This window comes from Sturnus vulgaris, chromosome 5 (assembly GCF_052056855.1).
Source record: "Sturnus vulgaris isolate bStuVul1 chromosome 5, bStuVul1.hap1, whole genome shotgun sequence".
NCBI lineage: Eukaryota > Metazoa > Chordata > Aves > Passeriformes > Sturnidae > Sturnus > Sturnus vulgaris.
The window spans coordinates 61,701,209-61,715,240 of record NC_142247.1 but is presented as its reverse complement, the minus strand read 5'-3'; the positions used below and the strand labels follow the sequence as shown (position 1 = coordinate 61,715,240).

General features: G+C 37.1%; 1 protein-coding gene across 3 annotated transcripts in view; it reads left to right on the top strand.

Annotated features, from left to right (window-relative positions):
• Positions 1 to 14,032, top strand: part of KMT2E (lysine methyltransferase 2E (inactive)) — a 60,081-nt gene that overhangs the window by 14,918 nt on the left and 31,131 nt on the right. For all 3 annotated transcript variants that reach the window (XM_088165828.1, XM_014869025.2, XM_014869022.2), the window contains 5 exons: positions 3,474 to 3,658; positions 10,323 to 10,434; positions 10,773 to 11,002; positions 12,625 to 12,705; positions 12,880 to 12,938. In XM_088165828.1, coding sequence (XP_088021954.1) covers positions 3,588 to 3,658; positions 10,323 to 10,434; positions 10,773 to 11,002; positions 12,625 to 12,705; positions 12,880 to 12,938 — 553 coding nt within the window. In that variant the 5' untranslated portion in view covers positions 3,474 to 3,587. The remainder of the gene's footprint in view (positions 1 to 3,473; positions 3,659 to 10,322; positions 10,435 to 10,772; positions 11,003 to 12,624; positions 12,706 to 12,879; positions 12,939 to 14,032) is intronic.

Sequence of the window (14,032 nt, the reverse complement as noted above, 5' to 3'; positions counted from 1 at the left end):
AATCATGTTCCATTTCCTTATAGATAAAACTTATATTTAATGCTCTTCAGACAAAAATAATCATGATTCCTCAAGTTTCTGATTTGGTTCAGTGTAGGTCAGGCTATTAGAATTTTTGACTAAATTCTGATAGAGCTGTATTTGAATAGTTTGCCATAGGGCAGGAGGTTTGTTTTGGCTGTGTGTCTCCCCTTTTTGTTGGTTTTTTGTTTTTTGGGGGTTTTTTTTGGGTTTTTTTTGGCATTGTTTTTGTTGTGGTGGTTTTTTAGAATGAATGGTTATGTATTTGCTTTGTCAGAGATTGTTATTAATTGGGACATGCATTAGCCATTGATTTTCAACTTATGCATAGCTCTTCTTTTTTCTGTGTTGCATTAAAAAAAAGTCCCAAATATCACTTGATTATAGATCACTTGATCATAGATTTGGTAAGCAAGTCTCTTCTTTCTGTATTGCCAGTGGAGGTCACTTGAATGTATGATGATTGGGTAACCTCAGTTGTTTTATGTAAATTTGGAGATGTCACAGCCCATGGGACAGCTGTCTTAAGTATGTTCTTCACCTCCATCAGTTTCCAGGGTGTTTTTGCCTGTGTTATTTTACAGCTGATGCATTACCTGGTCAGAAGCATTCCTGGTCAGAAGTGTTTAAAGAAAATGTTTTCAGAAAAACGACACCACCAACAAAATGAAGTTTAAGGGCAAGAAGCATCTTTATAAGTGAGGATCTTGATCCCAGGCAGTGTTGTCCAGTGTCTTTTAAGATTACATTGAACCACTAATGCTGTTTTTTAAGAATTACCTAAAAACAGGCATAAAGTAAAAACTATTCTGCTAATGATTTGGTAGCATAGGTCACACTGCAGGGAGTAATGGAACAGCCATTAACCGTATTTTACCTGCATTTTAAAAATTCATGGTATCTTTTCAGTTATTGGGTAAATTTTTACTTTTACAGAAGATGGGGACTAAATGGTGAGTTGATGTTTCCTCTGAGTTGTAGGTGCAGCCATTCAGGGTTCTGCCCTATGAGTAGAGTTAGCTGTATGGTGGGAAAATAAGTGCTCACTTAAACTGTTAGAGGAGCTTACGTTTTTTCCAAGCCTTCTATTGAAAATATTCTGTACCTGCTTCTGATTTAACATGTTTTTCTTGCTGTTTATTCTTGAAAATGGTACATTTTTTCTTAATTTTTTGCATAGCTAGTGGTACGGTTTTTTACTTGTGGTATTTAGTAAGAAAACACTCGATGTTTAAATGAGGAAAGCAGAGTTCCAATGGCTACTTGGCCCAATATCTTTCTAGTTCATTGTATTTGGTGTCTCACATAATAGGACCAAAACACAGCTTTTGCTGTCGAGAAGGAAAATGAACTAACTGTAGGTTCAGGCACTTCAAGCCTAACAAGAACATCTTGGCATGTTCTTAAGTTAATTGTTGATACTCAATAGTGTTACAAAATTTCGGAAGTTAGATGAAGACTTGCTGCCATCTTGTTCGTGCCACTTTGTCATCCCGAAGCTGCTGACCTAATCAATAAAAGAAAACAATTCGGATTTAATTCACAGCGTTCATCTGAAGTCCGTTTTTCACCAGGGGCTTGTGCTTTTTGTCGGTGTAGTGTTGGGCAAGGAAAAAACATGTTCAAGTGAAGTTCAACCAGGAAAAATGCTGGATTCTACACCTGGAATGGGGCAACCCTGGATGTAGGGACAGACTGGAGAATGAGAGGCTGGAAAGCAGCATCACAGCAAGGGACCTTGGGGGTCCTGTTCAGTGGGGACTTGAATGTGAATCAGCAGAGCCCTGGCAGCCAGGAGGGCCAAGCGTGTCCTGGAGGCATCAGGCACAGCATCACCAGCCAGGCAAGGGAGGGGATTGTCCTGTTCTGCTCTGAGCTGGGACAGACTCACCTCCAGTGCTGGGGGCAGTTTTGGGCACCACAATATAAAAAAGACATTAAACTATTAGAGAGTGTCCAAAGAAGAGCAACCAAGATGGTGAATGGCCTTGAGGAGAAGCCGTGTGAGGAGTGGTTGAGGTGACTTGGTTTGTTCAGCCTGGAGGAGACTGAGGAGAGACCTCACTGCAGTTACAACTTCCTCATGAGGGGAAGAGGAGGGGCAGGCACTGATCTCTTCTCTGTGGTGACAGTGACAGAACCTGAGGGCACGGCCTGAAGTTGTGTCAGGGCAAGTTTAGGTTCAATATTAGGAAAAGGCTTTTCCCCCACAGGGTGGTTGGGCACTGGAACAGGCTCCCCGGGGAAGCAGTCACAGCACCAGCCTGGCAGAGTTCTAGAAGTGCTTGGACAATGCTCTTGTGCAGATATGTGACTCTTAGGAATGGTGCTGTGCAGGGCTGGGAGTTGGTCTTGATCCTGGTGGGTTCCTTCCAACTGCAGCACATTCTGTGATTCAGTGCAAATATGTTGATCTCGAAATTGTTGTACTCCTTTAGACATCAGCTAAGATACAACATTTTGTGGTGTGAGAGGAGTGTCTTTATTGGGCACAATGTATGCTTCATGGCAAAATGGTCTGTGGTCTTTCATTTTGACATTTTGGAAAAAGTTTGCAATTATTAATTATGTAAGTACTGAAAATGCTGGGCTATTTTACTTAGCATGCAAATCCTGGTCTGTATTAGTGTATAAAAATGCATTCGTTTACTAATCTGTGAATAGGTGAGAGCTGCTTACATTTCTCCTGTACTTGGTTGGGTGTTCTGGCCTATGCAGTAAGGGAAGTGGGGACTGGTAGTACCTGGCATAGAGGTCAGATCCTGTATTCACTTGTGCGAGTCAAGCAGATTGTAGTTTGCTCTACATTTAAAACTACTAGTGATTATTTCTATTTTACTCCTTTTCAAAAATCTCTTCCAAAAGAGGAACTGAATGGGCATAGTATCTTCTAATGGTGATTTATTAAAATGGAAAAGGTTTCCTATCATTATCGTGAATTAATGGAATGATTTTGTTTTTTAAAAAATTCTAAATTGTAGTTAAGACATTTGATTGTTTTTTTTAAGGAGCAAAACAAAAATGAACAGTGCTGCCTAAAACCTACTTGAAAATTCTCTAACTAGGTTTCTGTTGAAAGGTACAGCAACTAAGCTTTGACAATACAAGGCAGTAAGCAAATGTATTTCATACTTAGTAAATCTGCCATAAAGTGAGTCTCTGGCACTGCCCTGATTGTGCTGGAGTTTTTAATAATGAATTGGAATGATGGTCCATTTGGAATATTTTCAAGTTTGGATGTTATGATCATCACACTCTTTAAAGAAGTTTATTTGCAGTTAACTTTTGGAGAAGAGGGAATGTTTTCCTTTCACTGGTATAAAATAAAACTAATGAAATACCTGTGACAGAATATAAGTGGCAATTTTTAAAATTAAAATACATACGTGATGTAAAATTGCCTGGGTTTAAAATGAACTGACTTAATCTTCTGCATGTTTTGTTTCTGACAGGGTTTGTGGATGCACTTAGATGTTTGCAATGAGCACTGTGGCTGGCATGCCCCAGTGTTTTGGATACCAATGCATAGGACTCCGTAGTAATCGAATTTATCAGAAACGAACGTCATGAGCATAGTGATCCCATTGGGGGTTGACACAGCAGATACTTCTTATTTGGAAATGGCTGCAGGCTCAGAGTAAGTATGTGAACATAATTTGTAAGTTTTCTTACTCATTTTTTAATTACTTTCAATTTACTCATGACTGTTTTTTGACTACAGTTGGAGAAAACATAAAAGTTTCCTTAGTTTTGTTGAATCTTTAATTACTTAAATTAATAACTGTCACTTTTTTCTTATATCAGTTTCTTCCACTTCAGGTGTAGCAGAGTAGAGAAGCTAAATGTTTCTACAGATGCATATTTGTCTTGTTTATCACACTGAGAAGTAAAGATGCTGCTTGGTTTACTTCTCATACTTGACATATTTTGCCATTTCAGTTTCCTTTTTAACTGCATGTAAAATTTTTTTTTTATTTTGCACATTAGAAAAATAATTTGGTGCATTAAACTGCAAGAAAGTAGTACTAATTAAGAGAATGGTGCATTTCTTAATGAAAATTGGAGGCCTGGCTTAAATGGCTAATACTGTGACTTCAGAAAGTTATTTCAAATTGTAAAGCTAGTAGAAAATCATTAATTTAATAACTGTATAAAGGGTTACAAAAAGCTGATGAAATGCATTCAGTAAACTCTGGCTTAGCACAAAATATTGTAGGATAGTGAGTTTCTGTGTTTTGGGGGGATGAGAAGGGTGGCTTGTGGGTTTTTTGTTAGGTTTGGGGGGTGGGGGGGGTGGTTCTGTATGTGTGGTTTTTGTGTTGTGGTTCTATTTTTTCCCCCTAGTCTCCTGTACAGCATTGATAGCCTAAGGTTTAGGTACTGTTCATCTCCGACTGGATAAGTTTCTTGCCAAACAAACCTTTCCATGTTTGTAGCATCAACATGACTGTCAAATGTTTAAGAAGCAAGTGGTTTTCGTTCCAAACTTTGAAGGAAAGTTTGAGCAGAGCTCTAGAATGGCTTTTTAAAGGGATGTTTCTCTGCTGTGCTTCCAGTTATATATAAGGCTGTTCTAGGTTTGTGCTCTTTATTTTAAGAGAACTAAGAATTTGCTATTCAAAAATTTTTGTTACATTAATTTTTTAAAGTTGTTCTATCTTTTCATGTCATGAACACTATTTACTTTGGTGCAGAAAATTTTTAACTTTAGTGAACCATTCACATTTCTTTTCATTATCTTTTTCTGTACTTCTCTTTCATGTTTAGAGAGGGTCATGATTCCTGAGGTTGCTGACATTCCTAGCAGACACAGCATGTCATGCTGAAATTAAAATAAATAAATTTAGTTGTCAGTATAAACAAGGTAGAGTTCACAGTGTGTTATTTGCTTGATACTGTGGCAGAGCGACCCAGTTAGGAGCTGCTTTTCTTCAGATGTTAAGTGGCTGTTGCCAGTTAGATTAATTCTTGTCATCTCTGCCGTACTCACGCTGAAATGTGTGTAGTTACATGATCGGTGTATGCTGATTCAAAAGCCATGTCACTGTCGCAAGAAGTGTGACATAAAGGTGTGTCCCTAACCTACCAGCTTACACGGTTGTAAAACTTTAATATCACCATCTCTGGTTTACTTTTTGTTCTAGTACATTTTCTTCCAGAAAGTAGCATGTTGGATATAGAGTGTGTTAATAACAGTCGTAGATGGTCTTTGAGCAAGTTCTGGGGTTTTCCCAAGAGGGAGGAGCTAGAATTTTTCCACTGTGACTGGCAGGTCTGATGTTGCCTCATCAGTTGCTGAAGCATGAGCAAACACAAGAATGGGGGAGTGGCAAACTTGATTATGCAGAGGAAGCTTAGGAAAAAGCTCTTTGTGGAGTGCAGTCTCTTAGTGCTGAAAGATTTTTCCTTATGCTTCAAACCAAGGCATAAGCCTATTAAAAAAGGGGATAGTTTCATATGACTAATAGTTGCACATATTATTTTAATAATTGTAGCAAAGAGCTCTGTGCAGAGTACTACTAAGAGGTTTAAGGATATTCAAAATTGGTTGAAATAGTTTGTTTCTTACGTTACATGTACATAAGTGGGGTTTCCAGATAGAGCTTTGTGTCATTGTAGTCAAAACACACATACTTCACCTTTATTGTAGATCTTTACTAAAGATGAGGATGTGTGACTTCATAGTGATAAGGTCCTTGTAGGAGTAAGCAGAACAAGCCACTTCTGAAGGTTCAAAATACTTCCTGGCTTCAGAGAGTGCTTGTGTAGCTTAGGGCATAAGTACAAGCTACACATTGGGAAATGCCATTGATGGTACTGCTTTTCTGGTTTTAATATCTATACATGTTTTTTAGAGAGAAGGCCTGTATTATAAATCTCACAATCACAGTGTACAGATCTCTGTATTGAACTCAGTATCCAGGAGAAAAAGAGCATTGGTGTAGTCTTAAATACAGATAATATCAGACCAGCCTGTACTTGTAGGGCCTGCTACAAGGTGCTTAGGTAGCAGAACCTACTCCCTGGTAGAGAAGCAGTCCGTGGTTCTTGTTGTCTAGGTATTGAGGCCTGTCAAATGTCTTTGGTTAGATGAAGTGTCTTGAAATAGAAAATGTTGTTTCTCATGCAAAATATATTGTATTCTTTTATCTGAGATGACCTTCAGCTAGATACTGTTCAGGTGTGCTGGTAGAAGCAGGAAACAAACCTGAACTGCTTGAAAATTAGACCTTATCAAACTGGATTGTGGAAGATTGATGTTGCTGAGGTTGCATTTGGAGTTCTGACACATTTTCAGGAAGTACTCTTAGCTAGGTTTTCACAGCCTAAAGCTTGGATACCCCATCTTTGAACATTTTGTCTTTGAACATTTTAGTTTTAGTGATATTTTGTTTCCCATTTGAATATCTACATACTTAATGGAGTGGTTGATGGCCCCAAATTCTAACTGATTGTATTTTGGATAGTAGTCAAAAATCATACGCTTTTTTTTCTTTCTTCTTTTTGTTTTTACTTTATTACTAAATGGTCAGAAATAAAACAATATTTTAAAGGAATTGAGTGGGGAAGATGACATTTTAGAGACTGACTTTGAATCGTTGCCGGTTGATTTCCTTAATGTAAGTTAAGTATAAATGTGTAGGGGCTCAGGTTTCTCAAATTGACTGGTCTCCTGTGCTGCTTTTAGTTTCTCGCTAATGCCATCTGCTGGCAGCATGCAGAATATTGTGTTTCCATTTTGGATACGAGCACTAGGAAATGACCCAGAACATGTAGCTGTTTCACTTGCTAAATGAAAATCCTCTCCAGGCTTTTTTTTTTTTTTTTTTTAACATGGGCATCTTTGCTTTTTTAATTGATTTGAGAAAATACAATATTTCTGCTTTAGAGGGACAGGAGTGTCTTAAATCACTGCAGCCCAAGAGCATGTGGAAAGCTTTTGTCTAGAGTTTTTTGTTTTATTCCCTGTTAACATTTTGTACAGTTTTGAATTGCTGACCACAACACTTAACAAGTATATATGATATTTTAGCAAAAGTCCAAGGTCAATTTATCACAATAATGTTTATTTAGAAAATAATACTAGCATTTCGATCAAGCTTCGTGTATACTATAATGTAATACAAACATTGCAGTTTTGATCAAAACCAAAATACAATAAATAAGTTTCTTAGTTACACAGTAAGACTGCAGTTGTTTGAGGTGAGGTTGAAAAATGTGCTACGGTCATTAGGCTGACAAGCTTAGTACCTCAGTCTCTGATAGAACTGGCTAATGTCCAAAAATACAAGCAAGGAAGGCTTCACAGTGTTCTCACAGATCTGAATGCTTACACTTTTTCCTCCTGTGAATTTGCTTTCTGGGATGGCTGTAAGATTGCCAATGGTGAGATGAGGGGGTGTTTGTCTGTAATACAGAAGTTAGTGCCTTGCTGCTTGGGCCTGGTACTTGGCCCAAAAAATGTAAAACTTGATTTTTAAATTAGGTAGTATCTCATGCTTTAATCATCTGTACAATTAAATATTTTGCCAAGAGGCATTTCTTCTCAAAGGTGTGCGATTCTGAAATGCCTATTTCAGACGAAGGGGTTGGCCTTTGAACAGACAAGACTATAGAGGGTATTTTTTCTGTTTTAAGGTCATGCACATAGTTGGCCAAGCCAGGAGTAATAAGGAATTCAGTAACCTGTCTGTCAAAGTTGATACTGTCTGAGACTCTCTGGAAAAATGGTGCTCATTCTGTACTGCTTTATGGGGTCTGTATCACTCTTCCGTTGACTGTAAAGGAAACCTGTGATAATTAATTTCTAGCTTCAGTGAATGCTCTTGGAGCTCCTTCCCATGTCTCTTGGTTTTTTCCCCACTTCCCCAGCCCAGTGCAGTGGGTAAATGGAACAGTAAGTTACATTCAGAGCCCTAGTGAGCCTGTGTTGTAGTTGAAAGTAGTTTCTCTGCCTGGATAAGCATTTGAAAAAAAGTTATACTAAAAGCTGATTGTGCTCCTAATTTTTTAATAATAGTTGCCTTTTACCACCTGATTTTTCTCCCAGCCTTTTTCTGGTTTTCCTTGTTCAAGTAAAGACGTGCTGTTTTCTTAGTAACATTGTTCTCTGAGTCTCCTTTGTGAGTGTTAAAACAGTTGGTGATAAATGAATGTTTTTGGAAGCTTAATGCTTCTGCTTCCCACCACTGTTATGCCTCTGAATACTAAATTTTGTTCTCTTAAGTGATTTATAAATTGCTAGAGCAGTAAGAAATGGATGTATGGTGTTGAGTGTATTGTCTTGCCTCATATCTTGAAAGAAACTTGGACTATCTTTGTGATTTTTGTAGTCAGTTGATGAAATACACAGCGTCTCTTTTTGGGACACTTTGATTCTGTTCTCTTTCACTGAATGTTCCTGTGTTTAAGTAGCTGTTATTTAGGTCATAGTAATACTTATTTTTAATGAAGAAAACTCTCCTAAATTAATCCTGGATGGATTGTGCCAGAATCCCCTCCTGCCTGTCCTTTATTAGTAAGCCCTCCTGCTCTGAAAATGGAGTATTCTTCAGCAAGACCTAGGTTGAGCATTGAACACAGAATGGAGAGAAGTACCCGTGCTTGTCCTATTCAGGAAATGGGGAAGAATAGCAGTAGAAGCAATGCAGTGGTCAAGACCTGCTTGTTACTGGAGAAACTAATTTTTGCCCTAGTCATGATGGATGCATAGCTAATGCCTTTTTCGCTGGCATTTTAGTTGGCTGGGTTGTCAGAAGGGTTACTGGAGCACAGAAAAGATGTGTGATTACTGCACAAGTGTGTTGGTAAACAGGCAGAAGGAAATCAGTTGGAAAGGCACCGTTTTTTCATCTTTCGTCTTTATTTTAGCCATGAACTAAAGTTCTAAGCTGCTTCTAGAGGCTAATTCTAACGAACTCCAAATAAAATTAATTGTATTTCCAAGTTGTAAAGGGGTGTAAGAGAGTAAACGAGAGCTTTTTTGGGTTTACAAGGTAACAAAGAGCAAATGGTGTCAGATTTGGTTCGTCTCGTGCTAGGCAGAAGTTGAATTTTTAATGTTAGTACTTCTCATGATTTGTGTGCTCACATGTTTATTCACTGTCTCAAAAAAAAGCATCTGATGACTGTTGGAGACAGTAATCTTTTAAAAAAAGATTTTTTTCTTTAGGCCCTAGAAATTAAAGCCCTTCCCCCGGAAGTGCTTTGAACTAGTTTCTTAAACAGTTTTATCATAGTAGTAACCTCACATGGGAAAAAGCTCATAAGAAGAAATGGGCCACCACCAAACCCATTAGTAGGACACTTTCGAAGAGATGTGAAAATACTGCATTTTGTTCAGAAATAGAATGATACATGAAATCTTTTCCAAAAAACAACAGATGTACCAAACTAGTATTGCTTCATGGCATAGCAAAAAAGCCTCTGTTAAGTATTCTAAGGTATAAGAAAAAATCCTATCAGTATCTATTTTAATTTAAGATTCAGAAGTACCAAATTTATTTTAAAAATCGGCTCGAGGAATTAGTAAGATATGTGATAGAAAATAAAATTCAAAAATAATAGAAATAAAATTGGAAAACGTAACTAGACCTGATTTGTAATGTGAATCATCAAGTCTACGTTAGTTTTAAATGTTACTATTTTCTGGTGCCTTTTTGTTTTTTTTAAAAAAAAACTCTTTAGGTAACCTGGATTCATTTGTCTTAGTGTGATTAAATCATATGGTGCAGCGAAAAACCTGCAAGTTATCTCAGTCATGCACACATGAACAACTACTCAAGAAAGGCTGTGAAGATGTAATTTTTTTGTGCTCAAATAGATGTTCCTGTTCTAGTATTCCTCTAACTTTCTTGTTTTGTACTGTGGTTTAGTGCATATGAACCATAGTTTGTATATTAAAGAAGGCATTGCGTTTGATACAAAACATTGCCTTGCAAATTATCACCTTTTTCTTTCTGTTTAATGATAAATCAGTAGAAACTGTTTAGATAATTTGCCCTAGTTAGGATTTCTGCCTGTATCACAGTCGGTGCCGCTGTGTGTCGCTGCAGGGCTCTATGGTCGTGCAGCCCTCGGAATGCAGCGTCAGTCCTTGGGCAGAATTCCTTCTGGCAGCTTCTGTTACTTCTCAATGAGGGGGCTGCTGGGGGGGTTGCAAGTTTGTTCCTGCCCCCGTATGCTCCTTTAAACACAATCAGCAGGGAGTTAATTAGAAGTTGTGCAGCAAGTACCTCCAATTTATTAATATAAATTACACAGTAATTGCATTTATTCTTCATCTGTCTTTTGCCTTGCAGACCAGAATCTGTAGAAGCTAGCCCTGTGGTAGTTGAAAAATCGAACAGTTACCCACACCAGTTGTATAGCAGCGGCTCGCATTCACACAGTTACATTGGTTTGCCCTATGCCGTAAGTTTTGTGGAAAGTATTCTGTACAAAATATATTATGTAAAAATCTGCTGGTTTTATCTGGAAAAAAACTGATTCATGCTTGTATTTCTATATCTTATTGGGAGTTGGGTAAGTCGGCTAAAAATGGTCTATTAGAAGCAGAGCATAGTGTTCTTAAATCTACGACATAGTTGAGAAGTTAGAAAATAAGATGGAATTGGGATGTAACTGAAATTTTAACCTTTTACTACAAAAATAAGCCTGAAGTTCTTTGCAAAATAAATTATTACATTTTGGCTTGAATAACCATTGGTGTATGAGCTTTTACAATAAATTACCTTATAACAAAATTCTAGGACCATAACTATGGTGCTCGGCCTCCTCCAACGCCTCCAGCTTCTCCTCCTCCATCCGTGCTTATAAGCAAGAATGAAGTAGGCATATTTACCACTCCCAACTTTGATGAAACCTCCAGTGCTACTACCATCAGTACATCCGAGGATGGAAGCTATGGAACGGATATTACCAGATGCATTTGTGGCTTTACACATGATGATGGATATATGATCTGTTGTGACAAATGCAGGTAATGCCTATTAAAATAACTCAAAAAGTAAAAATTCCTTAAAAGTTAATGCTGCACGGAAAGCAAATGTAACTAAATGTATTTTAATTACGTTGAGACAACACAAGAAATTTCCTTCCATCAGAAAAGTGCTTGAAGGTTGTGTGGTTTTCTAATAGGCAAATAGTCAGTTAAGGCCAGTTAGTATTTTATAATTTAAGTCCCATCAGTCTTTACTACTCATTAATTTGATCATGCCTTTGCTTGTGCATTGCTGCTTAATAAGGGTATACCTTTTTTCCCCTCTAAAAAGGGTGTCTCTGGTACTATGTCCCAAGATATTTGTTAGTATCGTGAAGACCTAGGCATTACTTAATCTGCATGTACTGAGTAATAAAGCATCTTGGTGAATTAAGTGTATGTGAATCAAGGAACTTGAAGGATGCAAAATAATGTGAAAGAAACTTCTCAAATACTGATTTCTCTGTGCTTGGTCTTTCTGATTACTTATTTTTCAAAGGACTCAGTTAATAAGTGTGACAAGACTAATCTAGATTCTTACTGGAGAAGCTAAAGTTAAATGTTTAGACTTCTGAGTTTATGCTTAAGCACCTACTTAATCATAGTATAATAAGAGACTACTGTTAAATATTTGAAATTGGAAAAATAAGATTAGAAATTTTTAGAGCTGATAGATTTAACAGGAGAAGACAGATCTTGTATTTCTACTCAATATTAGCTTGTATTTTTACATTCAGTTAATGAATGCTGCTGTATTTGTTAGATCTTTGTGTATTTATAAAATGATAGTTATGGCTAATTAAAATATTAATTTGAGCTCCATTCTTCTGTCTGCTTATGTAGCAAGCTTGTTAGTAATTTCTGATGGTCCTTGATTCTGATAATCTTAATACATTTCAAAATAATGAGCAAGATGTTCTTCCAACAGTAGAGTTGTAGGCAGTCACCAGTTAGGTAGAGTCTTTTTCCTTTGAAGAAGAGATTCTCTGTGAGTTGTGACTTTATCACAACTCTTTCCAAGTGGGAAGATAACTATTTTTGTGTCCCTCATCGTTCTAGCAGTGTAGGGATGAGTGTAAACTACTCTTTTAGGTTAGTCTTCAGTCTTGCAAGCAGTCTCTTCCCTGACTCTGGGAAGCAGTAAAAGCTCTTTTTATGCTGTACAACAGTACTACCAGTTTATAACAGGGTGTATAAAAATGTGTATTTATTTTTCTCTTAAAATGTAGGAGGAAATAAAACTGTATCTTAGTGTATATCTCTCTATATAAAAATATTTTATGTAACAGTTTCTAAAAGGGAATTGAATCCTTTTGTTTAAAACCAAACGACTTGTTGCTATGTAAAACATAAGTCTTGCTACTGAGGGTATTTGTCTCTATCTTATTCTCTATTGTGATAATTTAACATTTTATTTCTGATGTTAAAGAAAGATTTCCGAGAAAGGAGTCAGCTAGCAGAGTGGTGGCAAAGACACCGATTGAGATGTAGTTTTAGGCAGTAATGAATCTGAGTAAAGATGACAATGAAAAAAAAAGAACAGCTTACTTTCTCTGTGTATTGTGCACACAATTTTTAAAATTGTACTTTAAAGCTGGGGTTTTGTTTTGGTGTTTTTGTAGTGTCTGGCAGCACATTGACTGCATGGGGATTGACAGACAGCATATTCCTGACATTTATCTGTGTGAACGTTGCCAACCCAGGTAAGTAGTTTTGTGGATTTTGAATTCTAAAACAGAATGGAACAGTGAACAACTGATATTTTTTCTAAGTATCTGAACATTCAGTTAATTTACTGTTTATTCTAGAATAGTCAATGGGAAATGCTAGAGGTCTGTTTTAATACTTAAATGCACTGATTTATTTTCTAATTTCAGGAGTTTAGATAAAGAAAGAGCAGTGCTGTTGCAGCGAAGGAAAAGGGAAAATATGTCAGGTGAGTAAAATTTAAAGCTCTTTCCTAAGTAAAGGTCATAAAATAAGTATAAACTACATATACAGACTTAAGAGTCCATAGATGGTTCCTGCAGTTCTGAGAGCCTTCAGCATAAGGTTCAATAAATCAGTGTCTTTTACTTGACTGTATTGTTACCGAGATAACATCATATCAGAATTGCTGTAGTTCCACGTGTTTTATTAATGGTTTTCAGCACTATGGTTTTTTATAGCAGTGTGGAGTAATTCAATCTGTTGAACAATGCTCAAGTTTCTTAATAAGCAGTGTTGCTTTTATAATAACTATAACTCCTTTGATTAAGGTGCTGAAAATAAGGTGGAAAAGCTTTAAGTTTCTTCTTTTGGAATGAGAGAGGGTTTCTAAGTCTACTTTCATTCTGGAAAGAAGTTTCAGGAAGAAATCCTATTTCTTATATGTTTTATGTAGATCGGGTGTTTTGGCATGACTCTGGGTTTGTTTGGACAGTGGGCAAAGTTGCTAAACCGAGTTAACAGGATGTCGGTAAAAACGATGCTTTGAGGGTTTTTTCCCTTTTATAACAAAGGTGCCATGTGGTGCAAGTACCTGTTTCATTCTTACGTATTTTATGCAAGTAGTTCTTGTACCTGTTCACAGGATTTCAGAAATCATGTGGCCTAACTTGTGAGGAGTTCGGTCTGGCCAGTACCAGTGTGTTGTAGAATTCTTGGTTGACAGCTGGTACTTCCAAGATCTATTACAAAAATAGTAACTTGGGAGGAGGTCATCCTGCTAAATGTAACATGTTTTACTTCCAGATCATGTCTCTGAAATAGTGGAGTGTGTATGTGTATTTAAAGATTTCTTTTAAAAATACCGTGTAGATACATGGTCCTGCTGCCCACTTCATATGGCTTTAGAAAGTCTGGAGAGTGTGTGGCACAACTGTGCTTCTTGGTGCCGTTGACACTTGGTGTTGTCTGGTACTAAGTTACCTAAAGTCCTTTAAAGGCATTAATGACCTACTTACAAAACCACAATCATTTTTTGTTTTGTCTGTTTTCCTTTTAACAAAACCAAGCTTATTTTATACAGTTTTGGTTGGCCTACTAGGT